Source organism: Puntigrus tetrazona, chromosome 24 (assembly GCF_018831695.1).
Source record: "Puntigrus tetrazona isolate hp1 chromosome 24, ASM1883169v1, whole genome shotgun sequence".
In the NCBI taxonomy this organism is placed as follows: Eukaryota; Metazoa; Chordata; class Actinopteri; order Cypriniformes; family Cyprinidae; genus Puntigrus; species Puntigrus tetrazona.
The window spans coordinates 20,742,812-20,762,502 of NC_056722.1; the positions used below are offsets into that span (position 1 = coordinate 20,742,812).

Below are 19,691 nucleotides of genomic sequence, written 5' to 3' on the forward strand. Positions count from 1 at the left end.
TGATTTAATCAACAAGAATAATTCAATCTGTGATTTCAATACCCTATTAATAAGGATAATCCAACATTTTACATCTCCAGAATCATACATTTTAGACGCTGTCATGTTGTTAATGCACTTAAAAACACACATGCTAGAACTACATCTTAAAACACCTACATTGGAGCTTTCTCCAGGCATTACAGTTTAGTACACATTTGATTTATACTTGACTGAAGCGATTTTGATGGCCATTTGTGAAAGTCTTCCAGAAATAGCCATTCGACTCAATTTATCCTAAAACGTCACAAGCACCATGAATAAAACAAAGTAAATTGATAGTATACCGGTACTGCACACAAGTTTCGTTACAGCTGTGGTTGAAAATCAAGCTGAGGATCTGCTGTACCGATTATCAGCATTTATGTCCAGAACAAATCCTCTTATAAACATTCGAGCTACAAACAGACCTTACTTAGACATAATATCCCTGAACGGTTCCCAGTGGATCCTGAGACCCAAATTTAGCACAAAAGCAGCTCTGTCTAAATCTATGTCACCATCCCGCCTGATCCAGATCTATGACAGCCAGCATTTCATCACATCTCCACTTTGAACCACATCAGTCGAGGTGGGGGTGCTACTTAATACACAGACTAATAAAAAAAACCAACTAATTATCTGATAATGGTAAGGTTTATGGTTGCTATCGCAGGCTTCATACTGCAGTTTCCTGCATGATCGTTAATATAAGCAACTCTCGTGACATACAGATGAAATAAACAGTCTGTTGCCAGGAGCTACAGACAGATTGGACTTAAAGCTGTCAATAGTCGTTTGCTTAGGTGAAAACTAGCACCGTGTGTGGGTGATGGGTTAAGCAGAAGAGTCTTCTTCAAAAGGCTCGATATCAAACTCGCAATGTTCACAGATTGTGCCGTTAACATGATTGCTACCCAGCTAAGTTTGGCTTGTCGATCGCTATTCATCATTATCAGACTTGAGAAATTCCCTTGGAACTACAATAAAATGAGTGAAGAAAGTTTTTGAATTGAAGCACAAACAGAATGTCATAGAGGCTGACAGATGGGCTCTTTGACTTGGACGACGATCCGAAACACTGTACTACAACACTGCACTGTGCTGGAAGGTTTCGTCAATTCGCCCCACTTACATTTTCTTCAGATTTCTTCACAGACACACTGTGAAAAATGCTGAGTTTGCTTAAGTATTTCCTAGATCCGTTCCGCTTGCTAACTTGTACGTACATATCCCGTATACACAAAGTCACGAACGCAATTCAAATGAGTCACCATGAAGCTAAACCCTTTGACCTGTCATGTAGATGACTCTTCTCCATGCAACGACATGCTACAGCATTAATTTAGAAGGCACAGACCCCATCCTAACTATCAGTTACAACATCTTCCTCAAGTGCAACTAACCTTATTCTATTTCTGGTTGAGAGTCAAATTGCTCTCCCTCTCTCGACGCACATACACACACACACACACACACACCCCAATGTGTGTGTGTCATTGAGACGTTACCCAGGAGAAGAACAGATAATGAGCCTTTACTGTGGCGTTTATGATAATCTTAACGAGCTACTGCCCCCACCATAAAACCCATTAGAGCAAGAGGTTCAACCACTTCTGGCAGAATCGATAGTCAGTTGACTAGACTGGAAATAGATGATCTCAAACTAATATATACACTGCAAATGTCAAAACACTATTTCAGTGAAATCATGTGAGTTCTCATTTACAGGCAATGAAAACAAATTAGTGTTTAGTATAAAAAAAAACAATATATATATATATAAAGTGGGGATTTATATTTCTTAAATGATGTAAAATTCCTGTCTTATAACAATAAACTGATACTTCATTTCATGGCTATGGCTGATAAATGACTCATTTAAGTCATATTAAGTCACTATTTTTTATGCGAATAAATAATAAAAACATTTCAAAACTTAAAATTAATCTTTCTTTAAATACTGAAGTGAATCTAGACCTCATAACATTATGCACAGTATGAAAAGATGATTTTTTTGTTCTTTAAAGATTAACTTTAAATCAGCAGTAGATGATGGCGAAGGCAGATGGCAAAGTTATGAGCATGCACAATTAAATATTCAATATTTAAACCATTAGTGATACAAAATAATAATACTAAATAGTGTCTAATATGATGCTTATGTATTATAAATGCCACACTGTCCACTATATTTACATATTAAACTTGTGTACTATAAATCACTTTGTTGTAACTGAACACATGGCGATTGCATCTTGAAAACACGTCACCAGCAGGGAGTGTGAACGGCGCTCTACTTGTTCAAGTGTGGCTGCGGCTGTTGGTGCAGGGCCGCTGAGATCAGCCAGTAACAACTCTTCTGGTAGTGCGAGTCACTTAGGCCTGTGCGTCAAGGCATGTGTGATGCACTCAGCCAGCAGGGTGTCTATTAGGCTAGTTGGACGAGCTTTTAAACCCTCTTTCTCAGTGATTGGACATAACCATCCATGAAATTCCCAATTTTCATCAACCAAGCCCACAGCTGACAGAATGTGGCCGCTCACCAGCAGCAGTGTGTTTGGATCTAGTAGGTTTTTACCGAAAAGTGCATCATCATGAATTAACAGGTTGTCGAGTTAAGAGGTTTAAGAGGTTAACTGGCCATTCGCTAAAAAGGAATGTGCAGGCATTCCACAAAGTTCCCCGGGCGGAGTCAAAAAAAAAAATCCTAAAAAAAAAAACACCTGGGAAAGTGAAAGGTAAGGCAAGTTCTAGGATGTCCTTTCCGTGCACTTAGTGAAACATGAGTCACGGTGTCCATTATCACATTTAGGGCCAGTGATTTTCAAACGCACAGAGAAGTCTTGAAAGAAGTCTTTAAGTTGTCCAGAACAGCAAGATATCAGCATGTTGTTTCAGCTCTCCCGGCAGGCTTGCTAAAACACACCCCGTTGTGCGTCTGACTAGTTATCTGGTTACACAGCTGGAGAGCTTCCTTGTGTATAAACTGAAACTGCTTTGGTTTTCTAGTCGTTGTGACAATAAACACAAGCGAGCCACTTAATTTGTGGTCAACTCGATGAAATGGCGCGCAGGGTAGAAATAGGGGTGATATAGCAGTGTGGTTAAAGCTCAGAGCTATAAACTGAAATGTTGTAGGTTCAAGCCCTCGATGGGGTGACTCATTCTCTACACAAAAAAAAAAGAATCAACATTTTCAATAGAAATACAGTTACTACAGTCAAATACGGTACTTTGTGGTAAAAAAGAAAAACTAAATGAGAGCAAGACCGAAAGTTACAAATATTATATGTTCAATTATAGCGCGATTAATTACTACCGCTGTGCCTTACAGTTAAGACAGTTTATGCCAGGTGAAATTCAGGGGACTAGGTAAAAGTGTCACCAAAATAATTACCATTCCATAAATAATTAAAGGCAAAGCTATCATACCATCATCCTCCCTTGAGGACGTACAGATATCAGATGAGTTAGCAGCACAGTCTAACAAAGACAATCATATTACCAGGATTTCTTGAAGTAAATAAGGGATTATTGGGACGTATAAAAAGCATTTAGATTTATCTAACAAACGCCATGTTGGGCCACTACCTTTAACAGAAGACGAACGGCTAAATTAGCTGTACAGACCTCAACTCTAATCTTTTAAATATAGAAAAATCGTGAATTAACCTTTTGGACTTTTCCAGCGTAACTTCGGTTCACTAAAGGGAATCCCCTTCCCGCCCTGGAGCAGCAAATGAAACAAAAACGATGCTGTCTAACCGAATCGCGTTCGAATGTAACGGATTCGATTCTTTCACGAAACCGACACCGTAACCTTTGCCGAGTACCCTAAACAAACACGGCTTTCAAACGACAAGCTGGTGTAATGTAGGAAGTCTATTGTTTACGCACAACTGAACACAGGCTGAGGCGATTTTACACAGGGTGAAAAAAAAAAGAGTTTAAAACCATAATGTTATCAACAAAAGCAAAGCCGAACCCAGCACCTGAGACTTTTACTAAATGTTCCTTACTGCGCACGCAGAGGTATTTAAACTCCTCGCGACACTGGGAGTGTTTTGAAAACCCTGCTACTTCCAGCACTTGCAGGGACACGCTAACCAAACTCACCTCGTTTTTTTCGACTTGCTTTCCTTCTTGTTGAGGACTCCCGGAACGCAGTTGGTGAGCTCGGTCCAGTCCGCGTGCAAGCCGCAACTCCAGCCCGTGGAGAAGCGAGAGAACAGCCAGGTCTCCTTTCGGTTCGGACGGTAGCAAGTACACTTCTTCTGGCCCGGTCTACAATCACAAGGAAGCTCCAGTCGAACATTTTGGACTAGATGCCTCCCGAAGGTGGTCCCGCCGGTCTTTTGAATGTGGAGAAACACAATCACGTCTTCCCCCTTGATCTCGAATTCGATGTTGCGCTCGAGATCTTTAATAGGGAAGTAGTACTTTTTCACATAGTGCGGATCCGGAGTGGGGAAAATGGTCATGTCCTCTTCGCCGAGAAGGTACCCCTGCGGGGAACCGAAGTTTATCACCCCGGGCGCCACGTACTGGTACAAAATCAGCATGAAGAAGACCGATCCGACGACGATCAACAGAAATTTACTGGTCCTTTCAACCATGTTCCTTTCCGTGTCGTTCATTTGTTATCATTTCTCAGACAACAACAGTCCGCGGTGCTTCTGTGGTGGCTCGCACCCTTCTCGTCTCTCCTCAGGCAGATCATCGTAGGTCCACTTAAGAGTTCAGAATCTGGAGACAACGTGTGTTTGGATACATTATATCCACATTTTGCTCGGTCCTACCTGTCAAAAATCCAGCTCGAATCCGTTCCCGGGACCTTTACTGCGGATGAAGGCAGAGCGCTCCTCAGACCTCGGGGTTGTTGCGTCTTCTGTGAAGCAACCCGTCAGAAAATACCTCCCTTGTCTCGCATAATTATTCTACACAGCGACACCCACTTTCCCCACACACACACATCAAGCTCACGCTCGTAACTATGAAGGAAATTATTTGTTTGGAGTTCTCGCTTGCAGTGTTTTTTTTTGTTGTTGTTGTTGTTGTTTTTGGATAATAATTTGGTCGCGATCCACGACTGTCCTGAACATAAAGTTGCCCTTTTGGTTAAAATGCAAGTAGTTTGGTCTTTTGTATATAATTTATAGCCTACATTTAAAAAAATACTGCGTTAACAGAATTAACAGTCATTTTATATTTAACTTTAACATTTGTCGTTAACAAAACGAACACACTAACTTAAAATAATTAAATAGCGATATTAAGTTGTTTAATTAATTTTTACAGCTTAGCTACACACTTATTATGATGTAGATCTTAGTTTTTTTTACATGGCTATATATTTTTCTTTGTCCGCATGCTCCCTAATAATACGCTTATGGGTGTTATTTAATAACTAAATAAATTATTATGTGATGTTTTGTGGTGGAATTGCACGAGTAACTTCAAAATAAGTAATTCGCTTCATGCAAAATTTCGTACGATAACCAAAACATCAAACATGTAGTAATTGAAGAGATTTAACTTAGTTCCGTGAGTCCACATAGGACCGAAAGGGGGCGACACAGAGGAGTACGAGGCCTGGAAATGGTATGTTGTAAATTTTCTCCATATGAATACAGTCAAACAGATATTTATATGGTAGGCTGTAGACACACACACACAGGCTACTGGTATAAATATTCTTTTAAAAAAAAAAAAAAAAAACCCTGACATTTTGTGCTCTTACATCTTATAGTTCCAGCATTTAAGCTTTATTTTCAAAGTACAGAGAGGCAGTAGTGACTGATAGACGTGAGTGATTTGTGACACGGGAAGGCTTTTTAACCACCGAGGCTTTCGAATTTAAGCCTAAGTGCAAGTAAAGCAATATATTCAGGTCTTAAATGTTCCATTTCACAACCCACGATCAAGACAATAAGGTTAACACGTAAGCTTATTTCATGTTCTGTGAGGCCGTCGTGAATGCGAACGAACCCGCACATACCCTGTACAGTTTTTGAGTGATGTTCCATTAAAATCTGCTTTGCCTTCAATTTTCCCCATAGTCATTTACTCGTGTTCCAGCTCCATTTGTCAGTCTAAAATTTCAGTAGGAAGCCTGACCTCAACCCCTTTTAGCTCAAACATTGATGATAATATGAGCTTTAAACACACCTTTAGTGTCAGGCTCACAGTACAGTTCCCCTGACTACATACCCATGGAAAATTCTACATTTATGTCAGCTCGGCCGAAATGGATCGCTTGATCCCGGGCGTATTTGTTGATAATACAGAGGTGAACTATCTCTCTCGTCACTTCAATGAAGCAATCAGCAATGTTTTTCTATGCGAGAGAGTCCATTAGCAAATAAATGAAATTATATCATGCAGCGGAACCATCACAGCATTTTTTATTGTTAAATCATGCATGAAAGAATATGATTTTTTTGTTGTTGTTAGAAGCCTATTGTCAGCAGAAATATACTTCAAGTTCATTAATGTTTATAGCAACTAATACTGATATTATAATAATATAATACACATATTATTAAAATAAATATATCCTACGACAATCTAATAAATAATTACAAGTGCAAAATAAACATTGTTTTTCTAACATCCCAATATGCCATTTATTGAAAGGTGTTCATTTAGTATAATTTAGATAGTTCTTTACCTAATACATGTGTGTGTGTGTGTGTGTACTGTGTATATAAATACACACGTATGTATATATTTCAATATTTATATATAAATTATATGATAAAATGATTTAATTTGTCTGGTATTTAATGTTATTTTAAACATGTTTAAACATCTCTTTTTTGGCTTTAGTTTTACTTAAGTATAAGTTTATATAAGTATAAATTTCAAGTGACATTTTTATGGTGTAGGTTTAAAATCAACAAAAATAACCAATATGACCCAGAAAAAAAAATTGGTCAACAGCACATATAACAATAATAATACATATAGTAGTGTATTAGCATATTAATTTGGGATAGAAGAAACATATGTTGACATAGAGGGTGTACTGAATATTTTTAAAAAGAAAGGATGCACTTATATTTAGATGCATTTTACACAATGCTGCAACATTCAAAGGACAAGTGGTTTGGAGAGTGAATAGATGGCCGTATGAAAAGCACTTATTCTCTTCGCACGACCTATAGGAAGTCAGCGTCCACAGTAACCTGATTTGAGAATACAGCTCGCATCCTGAAAGATAATGACTAATATTGATTGCGCAAACAACATTCATCTTCAATCTCCAGACAGAATATACCAGTTAATTCAGTTTCCATTATGAGCGACTGATGTCCAGTGACTTGAGCTCATCTGGACTGCTGTAAAGTGAAAATTACATTTTATTCTTTTTTTTTCTTCCCCTTTCAATATAGATATTACGTAACACCAGCAGACGAAGATATTACTGTAGGTGCAGTTCAGGGATGTCTATTTTACAGGTAACTCTTTTCATTTTAAAAAACCCATTGAGCATCTGTGCATGAGAGCTTAGGAGCTCATTTAATTGAATGCTTTTTTTAAAAAGAACCTGAGACTGACAATTGCTGTTGTTGGTGTAATTCATCACGTCTGACTTGGCCTTGCTCAGAACATTGTCTGAGTGTCCCTGGCTTTAACCTTACTTATTTGCCTTTAGGGGGTGAAAGCATTGAAGCAAGAAAGTGGTTCAAGTTCCTATAATGAGCAAGGACACAGTAACCCAACTTCATGTTAAACTGAATGTAATTGTTCTACTTATTGACCAGTAATCTTAGAGTCTGACCCAAACCAGAGATGACCGTTATGGAAAATCTAGGCATACGCCATATATAAAATTGAACTGGATTGTCATACGATACGTTTAGTGTCACTTTTGTTCTCTTATGTAATCAATATGCCTCTTTGTAATGCAGATGGTTTGCATTCATTGAATTAAATGAGGAAATCTTTCAAGCACATGCAAGGCTTTAATGTGTGTTTCGCTGCAGTTGTTCAGCACATTTTTTTTTTTTAAACACATTTTTCACCGCATAGCATATCACAGCATGCCATTTATAATATATAACAATATATTATATCGTTTGCTTATATGACATTTAGTTACGTAATATTTTATCTTTGGAGTTTAACATTAAAGTAAGGTCCAAATTATTAATCAATTAGTAATTAATAAAACAGAAAAGCTTGCCCCTTGATATTTTGTCAGTATTGCTCAACATTAAAACTTCTTCCAAGCTTCCAAAGTTCAAAGTGAGGAGTTAATTTAAAAAAATTATTTTATTTTTTTTATTCATATTTTCCGCTACATTGTGTAATGTCCATGTGAATGATTTTTGAAGGAATCCTTTTTAGAAAAGTATTTAATGCATGAGAATTTGTCACTTCTTTTACTATCCCTGGTCATAAAACCCTTTCCTCACTCATAAAAAATGGAACATAAAAGCCATGTTGTCCTTTATGACTTTTAATAATGCCAAGATGCTAATAAATACCTACCATGAGTTTTTATGGGAGAGAACTAAACTGAGTTCAGTTCAGAAGAATACTGACCATTTGATTTTGGAAGTTTACTTTCATTAGTTAGAATTTATTAAAACAGCAGAAGCTTTCGTGTATAACCAAATTAATAATTATGAGCCATTATGTGTCTCTGCTTTTTAATACAAAGTGACGCCCATACAAGTGAAAGGTCTGAAGTCGTTCGGATGAATTCCTGATGTATAAGAGTACGTTCAAGACTCCTCCACACGGCTCTCACATCTCTCGAATGCAGTTGAGCACTGAACCTCTACTGATTCACAGAACAGGAAGCACTTCCTGTTTTGTTGCGTTCTGCACTCTTGTACAGACTGTGTGATGTCGTACATGTCTTCAGAAATGTAGAACAGCCATGGGAAGTGTTGTCTATGAGAGACAAATGCTTTTGAAGGCGTTTTTTAAACCTGTTATCCCACAGTAAAAAAATTAAAAAATCAAAATTTACGATAAAAAACTGGCAGCTGTGGTTCCCGGAATTAGATATACAGCAACAACGTTTTAGGTTTTACGCTTTTTTTACCGTAATTCATCATAATGTTAATATACCATCCTATTAAAGTACTGAAATACCTTTGAGATAAACACCAAAGGCAGGTGGAGATGAGAAAGTCAAATGATGAATCAAAGCCCTTCATAAGCAATTTCTAACTAATAACATATATAGAAGGTGCACAGAGTCTTTCACACACATTAAACATCATCACAGTGAGACTCATTCAACTGAAATATGAAATAAACATTAATTTAACAGCATCACATGTAACATACAACCCTAATAAACATAGCTGATAAAAGAAACTAAGAAGAAATATAGTAATTTTAAAGAAAAAACATCAAAAATTGAAATGCAGTGCAGGGAATTCTTGAAACATCAGTTTACGTTTTTTCCCGTAAATTTTCCAGGAATTTACCGTCAACCTTTTATCTGGTTTTTACTGTAGTGTTTTTACTGTTTTTTTTTTGTTTTTTTTGCGTTGTTTCAAAATAAGGAGTAAATGGTTATGAAATGGTTCTGTTAATCATTACTGTTGTTATTGTTGCTATTAATTATTACTAAAGTGACAGATAACAGGGAATACGGTCAAAACTTTGGCTAACATTTTGGTTATAAAAGTTATAAGCAATGTTCTTCAAGTAACATTATTAACCCTTAACCGCATGCCTCAGGGTCATTCTCTACCCTCTCCCTCCTTCATTTTTTTAAAGTTAGACATTAACTTTCTTAGTATTCCTCAATCTATTCATTACAAAAAATATAAAAAAAAGTAAAAGATAAACGAATACCTGAATTTTACCTGAACGATGACAGCGATGGTAAAATTATCTGCTCAAATTGAACAGTTTTAAATTTTAAGTGCTTTATTTTAAAATATCAAGAGGGATTTTTGGTCTTGCAGCAGTTAAAAATCTATCTGTGCTGGATATATAGGTCCGGGTTCGCTACGCGTATATGTAAAAATGATTTGCGAAACATTCGTGCATTTAAAAGTTGAAAGAAATACATGCGTTTCGAAAATCAGGCCAAAACCAAATCGTTTGAAGCTCCTTTCAGGAGTTTGGAACCAAACCCTGCTGAATAAAACAGCATATGCTGGTTACGTATGTTTTGAAGCTGGTCCTTTGCCAGCACGTGACCAGCATAAACCAACAAACAACCAGGTTAAACCAGCAATGGACCAGCATACACCAGTTTAAACCAGCACCCCAGCTTTAAAACATACCTAAACAAGTTTTTTCAACAGGGCTTTTATAAAAAAGTTAGCTGCAGCTTAAACTCATCTTTCTTTTTACCGCTTGTAAAGAATGAAAAATAACTTCACCAGGGGCTTTTATATTCACATAAATGACCTCACATAATTTTTTTATCAATGGTTAAATATGTTTGCTCATTAACCATACATTAAATAACCCATTTCAGGTTAACTCATGTAGGCAATGCATGTGTGGACTTTGAACCAAGGTTTGGGGTCGAGACATTAAGTTCAACCAACTCAACAACAGATCTGACCAGAGCAATTTAACAATATGAGACTCTCTCTGTTTAATGGACTTTTATTGCCACTGTAGGATTACAAATGTTCCATGATGTTCCCCAGCATGATTAGCCCGGTCATTTAATGTGACAAATGAGAACGAATGTCTCCTCTGACTCAGCGCGCCTGAGCACCAGAACATTTCAAAAAGCTATAAAAGGCAGTAAGTGCAAAGACACTGGCTCCAACGTATCAGTGTGAAAATTATGAATTTGCTTGGGGCCAAGGATTCTTTGTAGCAAAATAACTCCTTCCATATTTCCCTGTCACACAGTTTCTGTGGGTTTGCCTTTGAAGCACAAAGAGCTGACGTCAGAGAGCGAGGCAGCTGCAAAGCAAAATTAGATTAGACAAAGCCACACGCCTCCCAAAGACAAGGTGGCTTGTCGAGCCGCCGCGAAAGCAAAGTGTTGTTAAATTCATACTTTCTATCATGACCTCGAACAGCTCACACATTCAGATATAATGAAATAGCATGCACCTACAAACACTGACACAAAAGGAGACTGAAAACGGCAAAAACTAAAAAATGTTTCCAGTAACCTTGTTGGATGCCAGAGCACTTAAGTGCTTTAATCTTACTTTGCTTTAACTCTTAATTTTAAGTGCTTTAACTCTTTGTTTTGAATTTAGTGTTTAATTACGTATTCATTTAAGTACTTTTTCATATTCCAATTTAGTTTTTTCAGACGCTTTGGTATTTTTCAGATCACATCTGAAGCGCTTTTTGTTCAGTTCAACTTGTACACATCATAAAAGCAATTTCTCTTTTTTCTTTAACAAATCACCAACGCTTAGTTCACGCAACCGATTATGTACAAACATATCAAAATATATTATACTGGACTGAGAATTCTAAAGGTCTGAAAGTTTTGTCGGAAAATTACGCACATTCAAAAATAGAACCATATTTACGCCTTGCTTCCAAAGCCTTCATCCATCATAAAAAAATGGATCAGTTTAATTTTCTGCTTTTTTCGCATCTGTAAGATGACAAATACAAAAAATTACTTAGTGTGCAAGGACCTTTACTCCCCAGAGCATCTAAGCATTATTTATCAGTCATAGATGAGTCATAAAGGATGGATAGATAGATAGATAGATAGATAGATAGATAGATAGATAGATAGATAGATAGATAGATAGATAGATAGATAGATAGATAGATAGAACTACAGCTCTGTGTATTAAATGCCACTCCATCTGAAAACAGGTGATAGAGGTTTATTTTTAATCACAGAACCGGTTTTCCTGAGGAGATTTGCATGACTATTGCATGCAATATATCGTACAGCCATAAAAGATAGATAGATAGATAGATAGATAGATAGATAGATAGATAGATAACACAGTGTATTTAATACTGACCCCTGTGAGCCTAGAGAACTGAAAATACCGTACTGTAAATGATGTCATTCTGTAAAAACTTTCTTTTTTTGTTGCTCCCAGCCAGATGTTATTTGTGTAACGTGCAGAAAGACAGTAAAGTGTCTCTCACGAGCGGCTGGAGTTCGTCTCTGACCCCCTGAGGATTGTGAAATTGGTAGAAACACACCTGTGCAGGTTTTCTCATCAGCTCATGGTCAATCAGACCTCTCTCCATACGCGAGATCTCACATATGTTCACCAGGCTCCGAAGGTGCCCTCTCTCTGAAATAATTGCTTTCTTTCACCTCTTCAGCCTTCACTCTCTCTCTTTGTCTCAAGGACGAGGCATTCTTGTGATAAAACTGCTCATCAAGGTATGCCTTTGACTCCATTGGTTGTCCAACAAAAGGCTTCATCACAGAAGCCCAGCACCTGGTACCCCTCTCCACTCCTACAAGTCTGTCCATATGCTCTGGTACCCACAAACACATAGTATTGTGTGCCAAAGTGCTTATTGTCTTTCTAAGGACAGAACTCATCATGCCTGCAAAATCACAATTAAAGCCATCTGTGCTAAGCCGTGGATGCAAAGAACAACATTGGAGGTCAAAGACAAACATGTGCGGTTATTCAACAGAATAGATCATTTGAAATTCAGTGCCCTGTTACAGCAACGAAATACATGACTGACCAAAGTTTGGATCAGAGAAAGAGACATGCTAAAATGCCAACAATTCATTTTGCAATGTAACTGCTGGCTTTTGACTTCATCTCGAATGATGTAGAGAATTTTAAAATGGCAATGATGGAAATGACATATTAAACATATTTGAAATAAAATGTTCTGGTTGCTTTGTTTTGTTAGACCTAATTTCATTGTCAATTTTTATGTGCCCTAAATATACACTACCCATTAAAAATGTACTGTTCACTGAAAGAAATAAAAGATTCTGTAAAAAAAAGGCAACTGTAGATTTTTCAGTAAAAGTTTTGGTAGCAATATTTTAGGTGTTATGGTTTTATCCTAAAATGACATTTAAGTACTGTAATAAAACTAATATGATGTTAATTTACCAACCTATTGAAGTAATCTATTTTGTAGGTGCAAAGTGTCTTTCACACAAACACTAAAGACTGTCATGATAACACGCATGAAACTGAAACAATCCAGTCAACATACATTAACAACAACAGATGTAACATACAAACCTAAAGTACAAAACTGATAATAAAAAACAGTTATTGGTAACACTTTACAATAAGCATCATTAGTTAACATTAATTAACAACATTAGTTAACATGAGCTAAGAATGAAGAATACTTCTACAGCATTTATTATTCTTAGTTAATGTTCATTAACTAAAGTTAACCAGTTACACCTTTTTGTAAAGTGTTACCGTTATTTCAACAGCAACAAGCACAACATCAAATGTAAAATGTAATGAGGGAATTCTGTGAATGTCAATTTATGGTTAAATAAAAAAATAATAAAATCTAAATAAATTATATTAATATTAAAAATAATAATAATAAAAATATATATATATATATATATATATATATATATATATATATATATATATATTTTTTTTTTTTATTAATATCATTTTAAAACGCTTTGGCAAAATGTAAAAAGTTTAAGATTTCCAATATAATTTTATGATCACACCTTAAACAGCTTTAAAATTCTTCTTTAAATTTGTGATAATTGGTGAATGTTTTATCATGTTTCTTTTTTATGCTTCGTCACCATTTATGTGTTCAGTTATATATACATTATATAATTCTCGAACCCTTGTTATGAGCGACAGCAGAAGTGCCGTTTGCCTTACCCAGATTCACAAACATACAAGTGAAGTCTCAACATTGTGTAGCCTAATTACAGAGCTGCTATTTTACAGCCGCCAGATCTTTATACCAGGAGCTGCCTTTCTTAACAAGTGCTACAGCATCTGTATGACAAGCACCTGACAGCTCAGATCCAACAGATCACAGGCTTTGCCTGACAGGTTAAAGACAGAAACTTCCCTCCCGCCGAGCCGACACGATCTCCCCTAGCCGATCAACCTCAGCGTAATCGACAAACAAACAAGAAATTATTCATATATTCTCCCAACACAGCAAACCTGCAGAAAGATGCGTATCACCTCCGCCAACTCCATCTAGCCGCAGCACCTCTGCACGCCGCTGACGTGAACCTCAAACTAATGAGCTGAGAAAATGTGCTAAAACACATTTACATTTTACAAAATGAGCATGAGGGAAAATTAACAGGCTGCTTTAAGCACAATGAGTCATATTGAAGCAAGCTGTGCATTGAAAAGGTAATCAATGCCTCCCAAAAGCCCCACTTCCTTTTTCCGTGTCCCAGCGGTTGCTCATTTGATATGTTAATAAGCTCCAGATGCAATAATTGCAGGGTTAATTAAATGTTACATTCAAGGGGCCGCAGTGAAGTGTTTTCTGATTACAGTGTAAGAATAGTAGAGACCAGAGTTACTGAGAAGGAAAAGGAGAGAAAGGTAATAGAAGGGACAGAGGGTGAAAGAAAAGGCAGATGCATGAAGTGGGACGGTGACGCTCATCTGGAGGTGCACATCTGCACGTCTGGCCCCTGCTGAAGCCCACCCATGAATCGGGGTGAGAATATGTGCAAAAAAAGTGTGTGTGTTCTTACGGGCCTATACTTGGAAACACAGCAGACGGAAGCCGACCACATGTGAGTCCTCAGGGATCGTTCACACAGGATTGATGGGTAAGATTCTACAGTTCGCTCTCATCAGTCCGGCCCATCTGTTCTCTTAGTCCACATTTCCTCTACAGTAATCGTCACGCCGAGCGTTCTAGTGGAGAAATGGATGACATAAATAGGATGAATTAGAATCTTTAGCAACTGGCTGGGAATTTGCCTTTTACATTATTTCTTAGGAGCAGGAGAAGCGTTTCGTTTCCGTTCCATTTAAATCACACTAAACAGATTGCAAAAATTAATTATTAAAATTATTATTAATAAATAAAAGAAAAAACTTTTTCCAGTATTTTGCTTGTGGAAAATTAATAAAAATGAGAATCCCAATGGGATTTACTAAATGTTTTTATTTCAAAATATACAAAGAAAAGAGGCCAAAATGCGTTACTAACGTAGTTTAAAAATAGACATTTGCAAAAATAAATGTGATATTATAAGATTATATTATATAAAATTATATAATGAATACATTTTAGTTTCTTATACTTCATTATTTAGGTTTTTTCAATTTCAATTATTAATGAGTATTGTAGTAGAAGTAGTAGTATAAATACACACGTAAGAAAAAATACTTTTACATATGTTTATTTATAATACAAAATATAAGAATATATATATATTTTACATACACACACACACACATACATATTTTCTGAATATATGCTGTATGTGTGTCTCTTTATACATACATAATATACACAGAACACACATTATGTAAATAAAAACATTTATTTTTTTAAGAAATTATAGCAATTAATCATTTAACAGCACTATTTATGAGCTTCTTGAAGTAGAATGCTGAGATATTAAATAACTTATTTAAATATATTTTTAGTTTTCAGTTTAAACATATAATATATAATATATTTGATAGATTTATTTGCTATATATTGCTATATGCTAATGTACTTTTTCTCCTACAAAAGCCTTTATATTGTTACGTGTCTCCTCTAGAGCTGTGCTCAAACTGACCAACACAAAACATAAATTTTTTATGAAAGGACCAAACCATCTGGCCTATGCAGTGTTTATTAAGCTTATAAATATACAAATTTGTTCGTATTTAAGTTCAGTTGATAGTTATAAAGAAGTAGCATCGGCATTGGAACTGCAGAGACAGCGTACTTCTGTCACACGCTCCATGCGAAATCGCACACTTGAGTAGATACTTCGCAACTGCAAAAATGTAGTCTATAAAGATAATGTAGTCTGGACGTACTACATTCGCCATATTATCATTGTCACATGATGCATCGCATAACTGCTATTCATAAATCCTCTCTGCCTGACGGGATAGTATCCATCCTATGCACACTTTGGAATCACGCCAAGTCATATCTAGTATTTCCTCCCGGATATGTTTTGCCTTCTCTTTTATGTGATCTTATGTCACATACTGTTTTTCGCCTACAATACAATTATTAAGCAAGATTTATTTTGTTATTGAACAACTACAGTGCTCTTGGTCAATCCAAAATGTTAACGAATCTGAACATATAAAGTAGTAAAAGTGAAGTTTTGGCTTTTTTAAGAGAATATCTACATGTACACCATTATCAGTGTGCAACTATTAGTGTGCAGAACTATGCAACTAAATGAAAAACAAAGATTTTCCCATCTCACTTGTTTATTTTCACCTGTTAAAGTGGGAATAATGAACAACCTCAATTTACAAATAAACATTTCTGAAATTTCAAAAAGAAAAGTGACCAATATAGCCACCCTTGTTTTCGTCACAAGTCACAAGCCTTCCATTCACGGAGTCAGTCAGTTTCTTGATCGGGTCAGAATCAACTTTTTGAGCAACCGTAACCACAGCCTCCCAGACACGGTTCAGAGAGGTGTACTGTTTACCTTCGCTGTAAATTTCCTGCCTAAGAAGGGCCCAAAAATTCTCAAGGTTTAAGTCAGGTGAAGAAGGGGCCATGTCATTAGTTTTTCCAACTTTAAAGGCCTTTGCTGGCCAGCCACGCAGTGGAGTACTTTGATGCATGTGATGGAGCGATGTTGCATAAAAATCAAAGTCTTCTTGAAAGATGTTGACTTTTTCCTGTACCGCTACTTGAAGAAGGTCTCTTTCAAAAATTGGCAGTAGGTCTGAGAGTTGATTTTGTGTCCATTTTCAACCCGAAAAGGTCTAACTAGCTCATCTTTAATAATACCTGCCCAAACCGGTACCCCACCTCCACCTTGCTGGCATTCAAGTGGAAGTGGAGCTCTGTGTCCATTACTGATCCACGGGCCCATCCATCTGGTCTGTCAAGAGCCACTGTCATCTTATCAGTCCACAAAACCTTTGAAAAATCTGTCTTCAGATATTTCTTAGCCCATTCTTGATGTTTCAACATATGTGTCTTTCTCAGAGGTGGCCGGGTTTCAACCTTTCTTACCTTGGCCATGTCTCTGAAAACTGAACACCTCATACTTCAAGACACTCCAGATAGGTTGCAGTTGTGGAATATGGCAGCAGTGGAGGATAATGGGTTCCTGGTAGCTTCATGTTTGATTCTTCTAAAATCTTTGGCAGTTATTTTACGTATTTTCTTCTCTATATATTTTTTGCGATCCTGTTGACTATTTCCTACAAAAACGTTTGATGGTTCTGTGAGCACGCCCCGATATCTTGGATATTTCAAGAGTAATGCATCCCTGTGAAAGACTTTCTACAATTTTTGGACTTTTTAGAGTCAGTCAAAGCTCTTTTTTGGCCCATTTTTCCTGAGAAGAAGAATCTGCCTAGTAATTATGCCCACCTTTAAATAGGGTGTTGATCTCCTTAGGCCACACCTACCCTCGTTAAACAAATACACATCACCTGATATGCATTAAATCCAATAAGCATTCAAGTTTATACAGCTTGGAGTTGGAAATTATGGATAAAATGACAATATGGTCAAAATAATCACTTCCCTAATAATTGTGCACACAATGTATAGTAGGAAAGCATGCAATTTCGGATGCAGGCACAGATTATTTTCCCCGTCTGGCATTGCTCAGTCAAAGTCCCGCCCTTAAACTCGAACTATTGGTTAAGCTAATGTTTCTGTATCTGGCTGATTAGAATGCTTGAATAAAGAAAGTGCTTTGAGTGCCAGAATTTGCATATCGAGAACATAAAACCCACATAAATCCAATGAAGAAGATCAGAGAGGAGTAGATTGAAGCGACACAAAGGGTATTCAGTTACAAGGGGGAGAATGATCTACTGTACTGTAGGACGCTGTTATATAACATTACTGGATTTTGGTTCATACATACCATGCTGCAGTTCTATGCGGCATGGCTTTTAAAGAAATAAGTGCTATCCATCTGGGCTGAACACTCCATTTCATCATCTTTAACAAGGCAGATTTTATTGTGCTGATTATGTCAAAAACTCCTGCACCAGTAGTTCGCCTCCAGGGCTAAAGCTACTGTTTCTGTGGCACCGTAAGAAGCAAAAGCGAGAGCAATATGAATATAAGGAGAAAGAGAGAGTGTGTAAGAAACAAAGTGGAAAGTGGAAGCTACGGTGTATAATATTCAGTTATTCTGATTATAAAATGAAGGGTATAACATAAAATGAAATGCAGTTGCAACATTCATATTAGTGTTCAATTCTGTCGTGGGAATTTTGCTGGGCTTTATTTTCCATCACTGTTTGGTTTATTTTAAAAAATTATTATTTTTTTATTTAACAACATTATGTTAGGTTTCCGATTTAAACAACTGCATTGTGTTAAACAATTAAGTAGGCCAAAGGTAATATTTAATGCTTGTTTAATGACAACAATCCAACATAATTCTTTACAACCACTTTATTTTACTTAATGCATTTGAGTTGAGAGTACATAAATGATACTTGTTCAACTAGATAGTGGGTTTCCCTTCCCATCATGCTTTGCACAAGGCTAAATAAGGAGAGTAAATGTTGAAATAAAATGTTATTTTAGGAACTTTTTAATTAAGATGATCAAATTGGGAGACTCGTTCAATGCTCTTTTATTTTTGTATTTAAAACAGTTTCTGATATGTTAGTGTTACTGGGGGTAAAGTGGGCCTGCTAACATGACTTAAAATCATTTAATGCTTTGTGCACGCTAAGGATGTAACAAAACTCTTATGGCTATGCCCAACAAGTTTTTTTTTTTCAATTATAGTCTTTAGATTCTGTACAAATTGTTCTTCTTGAAAAAATGTGTAAACAGAATTAACTCTTTTCATGGGTGAAACTGGATTTTTTTGTTTTGGTTGAAGGTGATGATATAAATTTTAGAATAACTGAACTGAATTAATAGACTAAATCGAAGTCAGGGATGTTAAGTTGATTCAACAACATTGAATTAACTTTACGTAATTAACTTAAGTTTACTAAAATCCATGTAATTCAGTTAAGGAAAAAGTTAAGTAAGGCTGAGTGAATACAATATAAACAGAGAAAAAAGGTTATAAAGAGTAAATTTTACATGATCACATTTCTAGTTTTAACCCTATGTCCTTTTATATTACCATCATGGAGATGAATGTTTGATATTTATAAAGGAAATTTAATTGACCTAGTCAGACATTTTCACATGCAACCATATATAAAAATCACTTGGAAAATCTGATTAAAGATTATTGTTTACAAATTCTAATACATGCCCAATATTATGCCTTTGTAATTAATGTGTTTAGCTACTAAAAAACGATTTACCTTTAAAACAGCTACTATGTTTAATGCGTAGCTGCTTAAATTAAAAAGTGTGTTTTTTGTGTGTTTTTTTTTTTTTTTAATTAGCAGGGTGGCAGTTATTTCTTGCCTCTTGACTCTCGACGCTCTATAATGTGCTAGATTAGATATAAATACTTGATTGTGTCAACTAATGGCAGTGTTGAACATATGTGCACATTACAGGCTGACAGATTGTGATTTTCTTGTCATGCACATAAATGCCACATAAATGAAAGACATAATTGCATCCAATTGCTCTATTTGTGATGCCTACATCCAGGGTTTGAA

General features: G+C 36.2%; 1 protein-coding gene across 1 annotated transcript in view; it reads right to left on the bottom strand.

The window, feature by feature from the left end:
• Nucleotides 1-4,999, bottom strand: part of hs6st1b (heparan sulfate 6-O-sulfotransferase 1b) — a 45,120-nt gene extending 40,121 nt beyond the window's left edge. Inside the window, exon 1 of the mRNA XM_043227070.1 lies at nt 4,138-4,999. Coding sequence (XP_043083005.1) covers nt 4,138-4,658 — 521 coding nt within the window. The 5' untranslated portion in view covers nt 4,659-4,999. The remainder of the gene's footprint in view (nt 1-4,137) is intronic.
• Nucleotides 5,000-19,691: the final 14,692 nt, after the last annotated feature.